General features: G+C 41.1%; 1 protein-coding gene across 5 annotated transcripts in view; it reads left to right on the forward strand.

The window, feature by feature from the left end:
• Positions 1-7,291: 7,291 nt before the first annotated feature.
• Positions 7,292-15,613, forward strand: part of LOC146680775 (protein NLRC3-like) — a 34,469-nt gene continuing 26,147 nt past the window's right edge. For 2 of the 5 annotated variants that reach the window (XM_085449901.1, XM_085449908.1), the window contains exons 1-4: positions 7,496-8,140; positions 13,926-14,063; positions 14,183-14,332; positions 14,517-14,630. In XM_085449901.1, the coding sequence (XP_085306027.1) occupies positions 13,975-14,063; positions 14,183-14,332; positions 14,517-14,630 (353 nt within the window). In that variant the 5' untranslated portion in view covers positions 7,496-8,140; positions 13,926-13,974. Of the gene's footprint in view, positions 7,468-7,495; positions 8,141-13,925; positions 14,064-14,182; positions 14,333-14,516; positions 14,631-15,613 lie in introns of those variants that run through there. The other 3 variants (XM_085449902.1, XM_085449903.1, XM_085449904.1) reach the window with 3 other exon arrangements.

The raw sequence follows: 15,613 nt of genomic DNA on the forward strand, positions 1-15,613 counted from the left end.
AATCCTCCAACTCTTATCGCCGTGGGACGAAGTGGGGAAAAGGCAGCAGCGTTTGCAGTTTGGAGGCTGCGCGGCCCACCTAGAGCCAATCGAGTCCCATAAAAGGCGGACTCGTGCTCCCGGGCATGCCGAGCCTCCTGCCTTCTCCTCTCGTTAGGGAAGGCGGAGTCTGCACGCTGCCGGTTCCGTACGGAGTTTGCTGGGTCCATTACTGGTCGCGTTCTTCTGTCATGATACGGCTGTGTGGCAGGCAGGATGAGGACCCAATCGCAAAAACTCACGGACTCAAGGGATAAACTCAAAATGCAGCTTTATTGCTGACAAAAGATAATAGGAAAACTAAACTGGGAAAAACTAACATAAAGTTCCCCAGGAAACACAGGGGGAATCACACACAGCATGAGGGAGAACGCGACGCCGAACAGAGGGAGACGCAGACAGAAATACACAGAGGGTTAACGAGGAAAGTGGGAACACACGGGGCACTGGCGTGCACAGATAGAGACGAGGTGGTGCTGAAGCACTTGCCCTTTTGCCCTCAGTCCAAAAAAGTGCCCTTTTGAAAGACGTGATTTTTTTTTTTTTTTAAAGCTGCGCGATTTAAAAAGGTGTGAAAATAATGGCTTGATTTGTGCCCCTTCTTCAAAGACACCCGAACCCTGTCGCTTTTTCACTGTCACCGTGTCACGTGAACACGCTTGCAGTTCATTTGTTGTGAGGCGTGTAGCAGCGGCATGACACAGGACTACTTGGAGTAGGCATAGTAGGCTGACTATAGCGACTGGGAGCCACGGCGGACAACACGGCAGCTCTTTCCCTTCCCAACCAGTCAGGTAACCCATGAATCGAGTGAAATTATTCTGTTTGCCCTCTAAGACCAACCTGCAATTGTTTTGTTGTGAAGTAGCCTGTCAGAAACTGCACATGACAAACTTTGCCAGCTTACCCCTCCATCCATCCATATGGATAAACAAAAAAACGACACATTTAAAATGTAACCTAAACCATTTAGGCAACCCCACTCTCCATCAATTCCGACCTTTTTGCATACACTATTGAAAATATCACGTTATGCTATAGGCTAAGGCTACATGCCGTTAGGCAGAGGGCTCTTTTGAGCCCATTTTTCGTTACAAATTTTAGGATGATCTCACGGAAATCTGTGAATAAATACAAAGTTTTCAAACTGAAGTCAGTGACGGGAAGACATCACACTTTTTAGAGATGGAACTGCAGAAAAACCTAAAACCTTGACATGATTATGAATAATAGAATTATGGACGTTTCTCCGTTTTTGTGGATTAGCCTTTCCATAACTAACGTCAACTACTGTCCTACTTTGGTAAGATTGAAATTAATGTCTTTGACTGTCTTTAGTAGGTGTCTCCTGTGAGAAAGTTAGAACACCGTCCAACTGTCTAAAGATGCAGTCTTTAGCCTAACTGGTTGTTACTGACTCAGCGATGCTCGCAGACATTTACGCACTGTGTTGTGACCTGATTGTGACAGAACAGTGACGTTGTTATTGGTAGTTTGAAGGGTACGGTGTTGGGGGTGGTGCATGTTAAAAGTTTTGAGAAGCACTGGTTAGACATGTTAATTTTTTTTGGTGTAACATATTGGCAACATTAACACATTAATTTGCTAAAGGAAAAATAGGCAGTTCCCAATTGCCTGTGAAAACGACCATTCTGCCCTGTTCTTGTAATGACCACAGTCAGTCTTATTCGTTCTCATACATTTTGGTCTATTTATTTACTAATTTCAGCAAGCATAATGCCTAGGAAAGAGAGGCTGAGAAAGGAGAAAATAAAAGTCAAATTGCATTTAACCTGTGCGATTTTTTTATTATACAAAGAAAAGGTTTTCCACATATGCAAAAAGTGCCCTTTTTCCCCCCTGGAGCACTTGCCCCCCAAAATGTCTGTGCACGCCACTGACACGGGGAACACAGCTGACACAGATAACCATAACGAGACAGGGCGGGGTGAACATAACACTGATGGGAGACGGGCAGAGTCAAACAGGAAGTACAGAGGTTCAAACAGGAGGAGAGAGAGCACGGGGAAAACACAGACATAACGGGCTGAGGAAGACATGGAATAAAACACGAGGGCTCACAGTTACACAGGGGCACACAGGAGGTAACCAAATAAGGAACATCTTAACAGAAGAACCTAGGAACCAAGGCATGACTAGGGGATGAAATACAAAACATACAAAAACTGAGAATACCGGGCCCACATGGCCCGGGACCATGACATCAATGTTTCCTGATCTTGGTGGGACGTGTAGGCTTCTTCTAGTGATTTGATGTTTTTTTTCTAATTCCTGAATATTTTTGTTTTCTTTTTTCTTTTTATGTGATGAGAAAGAAATGATTTTACCTCTCATCACAGCTTTCCCTGCTTCCCATAGAACAGAAGCTGATGTTCCGGGAGTGTTATTATAGTCCAAATATGAAGTCCACTCTTTTTTAAAATATTTAATAAAGTCTTCATCTTTAAGTAGTGATATATTAAATCTCCAGTTTTTTCTTGGCGTAGTATTATTCTTGTGCATTAGTGTTAAAGATACAGGACCATGATCGCTGACAGCTATAGGGTGAATCTCAGTGTCTGAAATGTCGTTCAGCAGTGAGCTGCTGACCAAAAAGTAATCCAGACGAGAGTAGGAGTGATGGACATGTGAGAAAAAAGTATATTCCTTACTGGTGGGGTGAAGGGAGCGCCATGCATCGCAAAGACCAAAGTCGCTCATATACTGTTTGATTATATTTATGGACTGCCAATTACGCTGAGTTCCCGCTGTATTGAGCCTATCCATGTCTTCATTTAGTCCAAGGTTGAGGTCGCCTCCAAGAACAAGTATGCCATCTAAGTGTTCAGAGAGTGCACTGAAAAAACCGTGAAAGAATGAGGGATCATCAACATTTGGACCATATACACTTGCAATACATAGCTTTTTATCAAGTATAGATAGTTTAATGATTAAGAATCTGCCCTCTGGATCTATAACTGTATAGAGTACTGTGAAATTAATATTTTTATGTATTAAAATTGCTACTCCCCTTTGTCTAGAATTATAACAAGCTGAGAACACATTAGGAAACTCAGGTGTTTTAAGTTCATTCGAACCTCTAAGAGGTCTGTGGGTCTCTTGTAAAAGGACAACATCTGCCTGTAGTTTTTTGAGTTGGTTAAATATTTTTAACCTCTTTACTCTGGAGCCAGCTCCATTTATATTCCATGTAATGAACCTCAGTGTACCCATAGATGTTTGTGTATAACTAGGGATGTATGCTGTGTGCCTCGCTTAGACAGGTGGAGAGAATACGTCACTTGTTCATAAAGAAAGAGAAGGAGAGAGAGAAAAAATGTGTGGCGAGATGCTCCCTGAGTCTGACTTTGTGTATGCATAGTTACTAATATGAGTAGGCTTGGCTTAAGTGTGTGTGTATCTTATATGACTGTGTGCGCTGTCTGACTGATGTAAATGTGCTGCCGTTGAGCGCATGGTGCGTATGTGTCGAAATAAAGGATGTTTGTGGATGAGTGTCGAAGCAGGTGATCGAGGCAGTGAAAGGAATAAAGAAAGAAACCAAGGACAGGGGTGAGCAGCATAAAACCAAGAGGGGGAAAAGAGAGGAGGAAAAACGAGAAGAAAAAAAAACAAAAACAAAACGTAAACATTCCAATTAAATCACTGACGGAGAGTGACGGTGTTAATTCTGCTATGAAATCACACTTTAAGATGCGATTTGATACTGGTAAGTTAAACAGATGTTAATGCAAGTTAGTGTGAGTGGATAGGGAAAGGGTGCAGCTGATTCTTATCTGGTGTGAGGTTAATACAGCCACGGAGTGATGTTGGGGTCGCGGTGGAGCTGTCCGTCCACGTACAGCCGGTCCACAGCGATGACAGCGCGGGAGCCCTTCTGGATGAAGCCGAGTCGGATTGGGAAGAGGACCCTGCGTCGTTCCAAGATCTCTTTGGGGAACTGGTCGTTCACGCTGAAGTCCGTTCCTTTTAATTCCCTGCCGCGGCTTTTCACATGTTGCTTTTGTTTGAAGTGGCCGAATTTGGCCACGATAGGACGTGGTCTCCCGGCCGTAGCCCGAATGGGGCCGAGGCGATGTACCCGATCGAAGACGATGTTCTTCACAGTGTCCTCCGGCAGCTTCAGGTGGGTTTTGATTAAGCTTTTTACCGTGGTCTCCGCGTCCTCTCCAGCGGCTTCTGGAATACCAGAAAATACCAGATTATCACGCATGCTACGAGCTTGTAGATCGATAACTGTTTCTTTTATTTTTTTATTTTCTCTATTGAGCTGGGTAACATTGTCTGTGAGACATTTCACAGACTCCCTTAGCGTGGCATTTTCAGCAGCAAGCGTTTCCACCTGCTGCTGGCTGTACTCCAGGGATTCTCGCAAGCATTTAAATTCTCGGTGAAGAATCTCCACCAAGGACAGCCTTGCGTCGAAACTGGACAATCGCTTGTCGATTGACTCCAGTATGTCAGCAATATCTTTGCCGGCTGGCGATGTTGAGCCAGGGGAATCTGCCGGGCGTTGCCTTTTCGACGACGGCGTCTCAGGTTTGGCCGGGGAAGCTGCACACTGGGTCTTCTTCATCACGAGATCCTGAAAGCACTGATCAATATAATCTTGGAGAGTCTCTAAACTCTCCTCGTTGTTCTCCAGGGTGTTGGAGATTATTTAGACAAATAGTGTTAGTTATAAGACAATTGATAAGTGTATTTGGTAATGCTGAAGCTTAAATGAATTTGTTCAAATCTAAACTACCATTTGCTTTAATTTTCCGAAACCTCACCCGAAACCTTGGCTGATGGTGACGTACACCCGTTTTCACACCTTGGCTCACGTGATTAGGTAGAGGATCATTGGGGGGGATACCCCCACAGGGTTTAAACCTGGGACATTTGACCCTAGAACTGAAGAAGCTTCTCGGATGTGGAGTGAAACGTCTTTAGGCAACTTAAAAAAGTCCAGACGCTTTTCTTTCCAAGCTCCTTAGACTATATATTTCTTGCTTGCTTGAAAAGGATTTAGGAAAGTACATTTGTGAACCATGATGTCACAGTGTTCATTCCTACCATTACAGCTGCAGCCTCCTCTTCATGTAGAGCTGCATTTCTCTATTGTCTTCTCTCTAAAGCTCTCCTCTTCCTGGATCTGAAGCCTCCTGCTTTGGGCTCTCTGGAGCTGCTGTTCATATTATATATCATATCATATATATATCATATTGATATGAATATAAAAGAGAACATGAATGAGAGTTCATGTTCTGCTTCTTGCATGTGTGTTTTTTCTCATTCACTCATTCACTTGAGATTCCTATCAACTCACAACTGACACAATTGACACACACTAAACAGAAAACTCAAACTGTCTGACAACAACAGGAAGTTGACACATGTGGAGTGATCCTGTGCATCAAGAGAGGTTTCACTGGCATCAGCTGCTGTATAGAGATGGTCTGGCCATTGTTACTGGAAGGTCGCTTGGGAAGGAGATGTTAATATCTCAGTGAGTTACAGGGGAATCAAAAGGAAAGGACACAGCAATGTCTGTCTGTTTGGTCCTGGAGTCTCAGCTGCTTTGCTGGTAGTCCTCGTTCTGTCTGGCACAATAACAGACAAATGTGCATCTCGTCGCCCTCCTCCTCTGTCTCTAAGAGAGTAGAAAGCTCAAATTCAGATTCAAGGTCAGCTTCTGGGAATAGTCATGACATGGTAGATTTGTCAAGCGTGGCAGAAGGTGGGACAAAATTCAGGGCAGTAGACTCAGTGCTAACCTGGGCCCTGTCAAAGAAATAAATGTTGTTAATGCATTCCTGATCCTTAAGTAAAAGACAGTCACACTCATACTCTATACGTATTGAGTCAACAAACTTTAGAAATCCACCTCATCCAGCATTTCAGTAAACATTTGTTTGTCTTTTTGTTTTTTCAAAAAAAGTATTCATATTATAATTCAAACAATTACAAAGGTATCAGATTAAACCCCTGCGAGGTAACAAACACATTTATCATTATTGTATTTTTAAAATGTTGTGATAATGGGGGTAAAATAAAACCGAGTAGCACAACATAACTGAATGGACATGTTACTTTTACTTGTAGATTATGACATATATGTAACAAACGAAGTCTCAGGACCACCTACAAGGTTGTTTAATAATATTCTTTTGTTGTTTTGCACCTTACAGCATGTTTGTAATCCTGGTTTTATATGTATGATAACATGGTTGCAGATCAGTGCTAGTATTACTGTTTTCTCAGAAGCAGACATCAGCTGTGGAGTATCATTTACTGTGAAAGTCAAGGATAAGTGTAGTTGTCTGAATAAAGGAAGGAAACGCTGAAAATAATTTGTCCTCTTCTGTTAATCTGAACTAATTTAGATGTCTGCTTGAACTGTGGAGCGGCAGATAAGGATGTGGTACACAGGCTTTTTGTAACATTTTATTGGACTTTGTATTAAAGGAAAATGAACAAATGTACAATGTACCACATCCTTATCTGCCGCTCCACAGTTCAAGCAGACATCTAAATTAGTTCAGATAAAAGTGAAATTCATTTGACTTATGACAGGCAGTGATGAATAGCCTTCAAACAGACTGATCAGTTTTATAATCTTTATTTTATCAGGTATGTCAAGCAGATTAAGATCAAACATAAAAACATATACGTTATGCATCACAAGCTGAATGCAGGTAAATTCATGTGACTTTTGTTTAGCTGTAACTTTATTGCACTGCTTCCTTAGATAAGGCTCAACAGGTTGAATTTATAAAATGTATTCCTTCAGCAGAGTATTAAAAGAAAAGTGTATCTCTGCTGTAAGGCACATTCACACTGCATTCATATGACTAAATGTGAATGTGACAAGTTTCAGTGAGTAATGTAGAGACAGAGTCTGACTAAAGGGACATTACAGTGAGACTCTCCCGTTTGATCAGCGGAGACAGTCTCTCTCTGCTGCGAGTATATTTCACTTTAACTGTCACACAAAATGATTCAGCGTCTGTAAACCCTCCAACAAACATTTATATGCTTAAAAACATTAATACTCCTAAACACAGAAATTGATCATAACTAATCCGTTACTTATGTTCCCGAGCCCCAGCGTTCCCACAAACCCCTCCTGCCCTTGTTGTTTCCCTTTTTTTTTTCCTTTTTTTTCTTTTTTTTCTTTTTAACTTTCTTTTCCTTTTCCTGAACTTGGCGTCGCAGATGATCGTCTCGGTATGAATGGAATGTAAGTGAAACTGCATACTTCACGGTAACGGACTCACAGCTGGACCAACGAGGTGTGTCACACACTATTTTCTGCTAGTGTGTGAGATCAGAGTCCGGGAATGAGAGCAGCAGCAAAGTTAAGGCCCTTTCACACTGGACGCGGCATGCGCGTCAAACTTCGCTGGCCGCCGCGCTCTGCTTGTACGTATTTATTTTTTCTTCTTCTTCGTGTACCAGATGCGCCTGCTCCTTGTCATTTCGAGACTTTCACCTCACTGACTTAGTATCCTCTACGAGAATTTGTGGTTTATGTATTATGTTCAAGTGTTTAATAAGAAAAATGTATCGCATTCATGAAGAAGAAAGCTTTGTAACTATCCCGACCAGTGACGAGTGTGTCGTTTCCACAACTCGGGTTTCCCCGCCGAGGTCCGCAGAGCCATTGAAAAGGCTCTGGAGGTCCGTTGAATCTGTGACAAAAAGTTCACCGGACTCGGACAGAATGTTTTCTTTCATCGTGAGGTTCAACTTAGCGCAGCAGTTTTTACTGGTCGCGCGAAGGTACGTCCGCGCAGCGGGAAACCGTTATTGCGTGGCGCAAAGAATAGACACGAATGAGTGCCGCGTCCTATGTGAAAGGTCTTTTAGTTGATGGTCAGCAACTGGACTCAGAATCATTGTTACTGTGGATCCACTTACTGATGACTGAAGGCAACTTCTTCTGCCTCCACTAGTCTATGGAGGAAGCGGAGAGGAGCCGCTGCCCTCCCGTTCACTGACACGCTAAATCTGGCCTGAGCTGCACCGGAAAGCCGCTGGAGAAACTCAGAGCTCCGGGTCTTTATAATCACTCTGTGGGATTTTCACGCATACGGTAGGGAGGAAAACGTAAAGCGACGATAGAGGGTGAGAGTGGACGGTGTGATTTTTATTATTAAATATAGATAAGGCATAAATTCAAAACAGAATAAAAAATGAATAAAAATACTGCGTCACAAACTTTTGGCTCTCTTCCAACAGAAAGCGGACTATTTTTCATTGTTTACACCCACAGGAGTGGTGTTACTCAGAGACTAACTGGATTAAACACATCACGCTTTAAAACTTTATTATTAAACTTTATTAAATTTAAACATAATCATTTAAAGGTGATTACATATCAGTCACATTTGTTACTGACTGTCCCCGCTGAGCCTGAAACAGCTGTCTGTGACTCATGTCCTTAATCTGTAAGATTGTGCTTAAAGACATTGAAGCTCCAGTTAGACACAGTTTATACCACACAGACTGTCTTCAACATGAGTGCTGATATCATCAGTCTGTCATCAATCCAGATAGCGAACATTCATTGAAATAATGTTAAATCAATATCAGGCAATTCCCTTGAATCGACACTGAAATCTGACATTGATTTTACATCATTTTTCAGCCTTGGTTAATACTGAAACAACAATAAAATCATGATTGAAAATCGACAGGACTTCAACCAACTAAACCACTGTAAATTATCATCAATACTTAAACATGTGAAAAAGACAACTGTGTATTATCTAAAAAAAGATAACCATCATCTGTTAAGTTACAATTTAAGATGTCAAAAATCAACATCAATTCAATATCTTCTTGCTATCTAGGGAGTCTGTGGACATCAGGGCAGCTTTTTCCCAATATGACTGATTCTAAACATCACTGAATATATTTTTGAGGAGTTGTTGAGCCTCTACAGAGAGTCTAGATGTGCTCTGACAGCATTTTACACTAAAGTATTCAAAACTCTTAAATACAGATAAAATGTTGCTGAACCATTAAATTAAAATAAGATCTCTCAATAAAAACACATCTATAGGCAAACAGAACAAAAGATCACATGAAGAATGTTTATTAATCAGTGAATAATTATTGGCTAGAAATGAAAATGATAAACAGAGTCCATTTCATGGATCTTTCTCAGAAATTTACTAAAACAAAGTGTGTTTATAAAAATGATGTTAGACTTCTCTGTGGTAACAACGGTTGACTGCTCTAATTCTGAAGCTGTGAGCTGAAATATTGTGTGTTAAATAATCAGCTGTAATTTGTTCGTTCCATTGGTTGATTTTCTGCAGGCACACTGCAGACTGGGAAGCACCAGTCCTTCTTAGTCCTTCTCCTAACAACATATAAGAGTCCAACTGGACCACATCCACGTACTGAAGCTTGTTCTATGACACAGGATTTGATCTTATCCATATAATGTCAGGGTTAGGGTTAACCCTGGGGTTTCACTTCTTACAGGGGTATATTCCCAATTGTAACTCATCAACTAATTAATCCTGAAACTTATGGAGACAAAACATTACTGGATGGAAGATGCTTCTTATTAACTGTAAATCAATATGTGTGTGTACACTTCTCTGCGTAAGAATAATTATTGTGAACCTTTCATGGATGCGCTGAAATATTTGAAAATGTTGTTCAGACGTGTTGAACTGACTGAATATTAATGGGCTTAAGCAGGGCTGGCTATACGCTGGGGTAAGAGGGGTCAATGCCCCCTTATACAAACGTCCTGTCCCCTTAAATCAAAATGTAGAAGTTGAGAAAGAAAATAATAGATTGCCCACAAACTGAATATGGGCAAGATTTACTACAGTAGCTTAATAATCCACTGGAAAAGGCACAAATGAGATGATAAGTAACCCTAACCCTGTTTGGCCTGTTTGGTCTCTTCAGTGTAGAGGTCTGGGCATTCCTCGCTACACTGTACAGCATACACTACACATTGTTAAGTTTGTGTTTAGGAGTTTTGTCTTTTGGATGAACCAGTTTTTGTGTGAGTGTGTTGCTGGGTCTTATTTAATTTTGCACATTTATTTGAATTAGGCCATCCAATTAAGTTCGATCTTATGTTGTTGATTGTAAAGATCTGGATGGATATTTTAGTTTATTCTCTATTTGTATTTTTCAGTGTTATTTTCCAAGACTTTGCAAATTCTCCTTTTCTTTTTATAACTGGGCCTACCATTTTTAGTTTTGTTCATATTGGCAATAGTGAGAAGTTTTATTGTTGGTATGAATATATTTGATATAGGCTATCCAATTAAGGTAAATGCCGTGTTTTTAGTTGTTAGAATCTGATGAAGAATATTTTATTTTATTTTTTGGTGTTTTCGCTTTTCTGTTTTCCCCCTGAGGGATTCCCACCTTAACGTGGTCAGGGGGTTTGCGTGCCTTAGTGACCATAAAAGCTAGACCCGCAGAAGCTTAGCCTTCAGGTGGGACACCCAAGTTGGTCAGGTCTTAGGGTAGAGGCCTGACAAATTGCAATCCAATTACATGACAGAAACAGTTATCCTGAGTAGGGCTGCCACGATTAGTCTACTAGTCACGATTACGTCGACGACTAATTTGAGTTTGGTGCGTCGTTTGAAGCTAAGATCCTGAAAGACGCAGGAATAGGTAGTAGGATTTAAGAGTGTGAAACAGAAGATGTCAGCAATGCATGTACAAGGATGCCAGCTGCTGTTAAACGCCAAAGAAGAAGAAGCAGCCTCCAGTATCGTGGCTGTGTCCAAATGTAGCCACATCCTTCGGAGGCCGCATTTGAAAGTCAATTACATTACAGCGACGTGACAAAGGCTGGCCAAATTCAAAGACTCCGACAAATGCGGCCGACAAATGCATCCTCCTTTTCCTCAGATTTGAAGGATGGGTCTGGTGTATCCTTCGTGGCCCAACCTATCCCAGAATTCACAGTGCGGCTCAGCCAATTCCAGTTTCCTGCAATGGCGGCAGCTACTTAGTTTTAATATTACTCTTATTACTCTTTCTGGGTCACAAAATAGTTTTCAGATATTTTAGGAGAGAATGTAGCAGCAGATCACTTCAAATATCTGCTCGGTTTATCAAGACATCACATATTTGCAAAAGTGCTCCGATGTTTTCAGAGACGCCTGTTTCCCACCAGCTTGATAGCTGACCAGGGGTTCGAAGCTCTCTAGAGCCAGCTTGAACAGCAAACTCCAGGCACATTGTTTTCAAACCCCCCCGTGGTCTTTCGCTCCTCGGGTTAAACATGATATATAAGTCAATTAGATAACTTAAAAATTTTATTGTTTGGCTTTTTTCAGTGTTTTATTTGTTCCTGAGTAAATCGGTTTGCCTGAGATTAAAGTTATAGTTTTCACACAGCTGAATAAACGTCAAACAGAAAACTGATTAAACAGAAGGGAGAGATGGTTGAGAATTTACTCCAATGTCCTGTATATTTTAGATAGCAAGGAGCAGACGGCTGAGTCTGCAAATTTCATTAAAAGTTTAATAAACTATCATCTTAATTTTAGTTAGCACATACCTTAAACACTAAGCTAATGATAGTTATATAAGAGCTTATTCCACCAGCATGTTGGTGGAATAAGCTGTACGTTTTATGTCCAATGGATGTATAATCTTATTAGTCGACTAATCGCAAAAATAACCAGTGACCATTCGACTATCAAAATAATTGTTTGTGGTAGCCCTAATCCAGACCAGATCAGCCCACCCAACCCCCACACCTTTCTCGCCTCCATTGCCACTAGGTATTTCTGTCTGCCTGTTAGGTGTGGCTGTGTGCAGACAGGAATAGGACCCAAGGTGCAGACTCCGGAGACAGCCGTGAACTCAAAATGGCTTTAATGTGATACTCAAAATATATCATAACTGAAAAAACTCAAAATAACCTTAAACTGGAGGAACGACAGAACACACAGCAAGGTAAACGGTAGATCGCGACACAGACACAGAGAAACACAGGGCTTAAATACACAGAGGGAGCAATCAGGGAATGAATAACAGGAGGGAAACACAGCTGGGGCAAATCAGAACTGACGAGACCAAAGGAAGCATAAACTGAACACACTGAGATAAGACAGAGACCTTCAAAGTAAAACAGGAAACACATAACACAGACTCACATGCAGGCACTACAGAGGGAACAGAGACGTGGGACCAGGGCAGACACAAACACTGACTGAACACGGGGATATAGGAACTAAGGATACACAGAGACGCGAACTAGACAAGGGGATACAGGTGATAGGGGAGACAGAGTAACTAAAGAAATACAGACAGAAAACCAAAACACTAAAACTCTAACCAAACCCCACCCAGAGGACCTTAACTAAGAAAAACCTGTAAAGCAAAGCTAGAATATAATGAAATAACAAAATCAAATAACCAAAAACACAAAACACTGGGTCACCGACCCAGGAACCCTAACACTGCCCCCTCATATATGCCTGTCTAGAACCGGCCCAGGGTTGAAGCTTCCAGTCACAGTGTGTGTCAGTGAATGCATTATTTAGGGAGTAACAGAATACATGTTACGTATTTAAAATACAAAATATGAGTAACTGTATTCTGTTACAGTTAAAAGGGGGATATTCAGAATATTTGTTGAGATAAATGGATTACATGGCAGTCTTTTCCTGTTTTATATGTTAGGCTATGCCCTCTCAATTTTTGTTAATTTCACACCTGTGGAAAACCCTAAGAAAACACGCAATAAGAGGCTCTAATGCCTGTGTCTCAGTCTTGCGGCCCATGTCACCTCTACTTGCGGCTCGTATAAATGACGTGAAGAAAATTCTTTTCAAAATTATTATTCAAAAAATTATTTAATATAAAGGCAATAGGCAGAGTGTTACAGGCATAGCCATAAAGAATGTAGACTCATGAGCAGTGTAGTCCGTGCTGCAGGGAGAATGGACTGCCATACCATTATGTGTCTGTGAGCGCGAGGAGGGAGAAAAAAGAGAGTCAAAAGTATGAGTTGTCACAGACCAGAAACGGGAGATGGAAGCATGTAATATAAGAAATATATATATAGTAAATATAATAATAACCACTGCAGCCAAAAAGAGTGCCCGACGAGCCCAGTTGTAAATAAGTTATTAAGACTCGACTGTACACTGTGTTCGTGTTTTCCTCTGAAACAATAAGTTCCGTTGGAGCAGCCTTTCAACGCCTCTCTCTGTCTCTCGCTAGCAAAGTTGACCCAGACAACAAAGTAAAGCTAGTTTTCGGCTACGAGCCCGACACAGAACCCGACGTATTAGCCAGAGGTCCCTTTACTACGGTTCGGAGCCGCGGATCTGTTTGATATATGAGCAGAATAGTTTTCTATATGAGATCGCTGCAAAAAGTGCAGCCTTACCTAATGTCCACCCTACTGTTACTCATTTTATATTAAGATTTAAAAATCTAGTTGCTATTGGTATCTCGAGTAACGTTCAGTAATAGTAATAAATCACACAGCAATAGTACATTCATGCAGTTGTAAAAAGCATGACAATATATTAAGTAATCCAAAGTATTCAGAATACGTTACTCTCATTGAGTAACGTAACGGAATACGTTACAAAATACAGGTTGGGTTATGTATTCTGTAATCTGTAGTGGAATACATTTTAAAAGTTACCTTCCCAACCGTGATCATGTGTGCTTCATGGCTCCATCTATTGAACTGATGGTAGAAGTAGAGCAGCTGATGGCAGCTTCCTCTGCCTCACACTGCTGTCTGACTGCATTCTGCTGACACTGAGATGAAGCAGAAAAGAAGCAGCTGGTATTTGGACACACATGATGGAAAGGAGGATTTCAGTTGATGTGTACATGAATGATTTGTGTTTCCTCTGTAGGTGAAGGTAGAAACTGTGTGTGAGCTGATGTGGATGTGAATTCAGCAGCATGGATCAGTGTGAGGACAGAGAGGAGGGAGTCCCTCCCTCTAAAACCACTCTGTGTGGGGAACATGAGAGCCAGACCACAGCTCAGAGGTGAGATGACCATCTCTAACTGTCCATGACTCTTCTCCATGTCACAGCTCAGCACTCACATCACTGCTCCATCATTATTCATTATTCACACTCATACTTATGTGTATGTTGTTTTAAAGCCCAGAGGTGCACGGTGTACCAGGGTTTGCTGGACCTAAGCCTAAAACTAATCCAGAACCTGGAGCTGAACCCAGCTGTGTTTCCTTAAAGAGTGACCTGTCGAAGGATATTGGTGCTGACTTTAAAAAAGAACTTTTATGTGACAAAGAGTAAGTAGTTTACTTTTTTCTGGTTGTTTATGTTTTGGGGGATTAAGTATTCTCATTTTAATTTTTTTTGTTTTACATCATTTTTTTCTGATTTGAGTAATTTTGTTCATCATGTAAGTAATTTAATATTTCCAGTTTTTCCATCTGTCTCATGAAACTTTTACATTTATTGTTTTACTTCTAGGATCAGTAAGAAGCCAGAATCTCCTGGACCTGAACCCAGCTGTGCGTCTTTAAAGAGCCATCAGTCAAAAGATATTGGTGAAAAATTTAAAGGATGTCCTTCTCCTGCCAAGAGGTAATGTGTATCTAAATGTCATTGTGAATAAATGTGAATAAATCCTCCATCATGTTTAATATCAGTTCAGCTCTTTTTCACACACATTTCTATGTTCATGTGTGAAGTGGTGTGTGTTGGAATGTTTCCACAAAGACAGCAGTCAGAGTGTAAAGAATGGATGTTGTAGAAGGGGTTTCTGTAGTGAAGAGGCTGAGTGTCTGTAGGACTCCAGATGCACGTGTCTCCTTTGTGCTTTGCATCAAACACAGTGTAGGTGGGAACTTCCATTCAGGTGTTTCAGGTGTTGCCGGATGGACAAATATTTTTTTCTCCTCTTCAATGACACTTCAGCAGTGCTCAATCTTCTGGGGAGATGTTTGTCTTTATGAAGGTTTATGGATTATAATTCTTTCTTACTTTGGTGAAACTAAGCAATAAACTTTCCACCTAACTTTTCAAATAAATTTCCAGCTGGCAGAGAAAAAAAGATATGAAGCTATAGTGATGCTTAACAGCCTGAGCGATAGTAAAAATTCAAACAGAATTCAAACATAGGCTTAATCTCCATACGTATTTGATATAGTGCCAACGAATACAAATAGGTGTTCTTACATGTCTTAATCATAGAGCTCTGATAGTGATAAGCTATCACAGCATCATCACAGCCACTTTGCACCAGGAAGTAACTACATAGGGAAACTGTACTACAAAGAAGACAGCAAGGGAAAACTCAGGGCAGCCTCGTGCTATTGCAATGTAACTAAGGGAAGATTCAGGGTCACCGGATCCAGCCCTAACTATATGCTTTATCAAAAAGGAAAGTTTTGAGCCTAATCTTAAAAGGAAGAGAGAATGTCTGTCTCCCGAATCCAAACTGGAAGCTGGTTCCACAGAAGAGGGGCCTGAAAGCTGAAGGCTCTCCCTCCCATTCTACTTTTAAATACTCTAGGAACAACAAGTAAGCCAACAGTCTGAGAGTGAAGTGCTCTAATAGGGTCATA

Source organism: Copadichromis virginalis, linkage group LG23 (assembly GCF_057382275.1).
Source record: "Copadichromis virginalis isolate Kocher_CV1m ecotype Utaka linkage group LG23, C_Virginalis_male_GT1.1, whole genome shotgun sequence".
NCBI lineage: Eukaryota > Metazoa > Chordata > Actinopteri > Cichliformes > Cichlidae > Copadichromis > Copadichromis virginalis.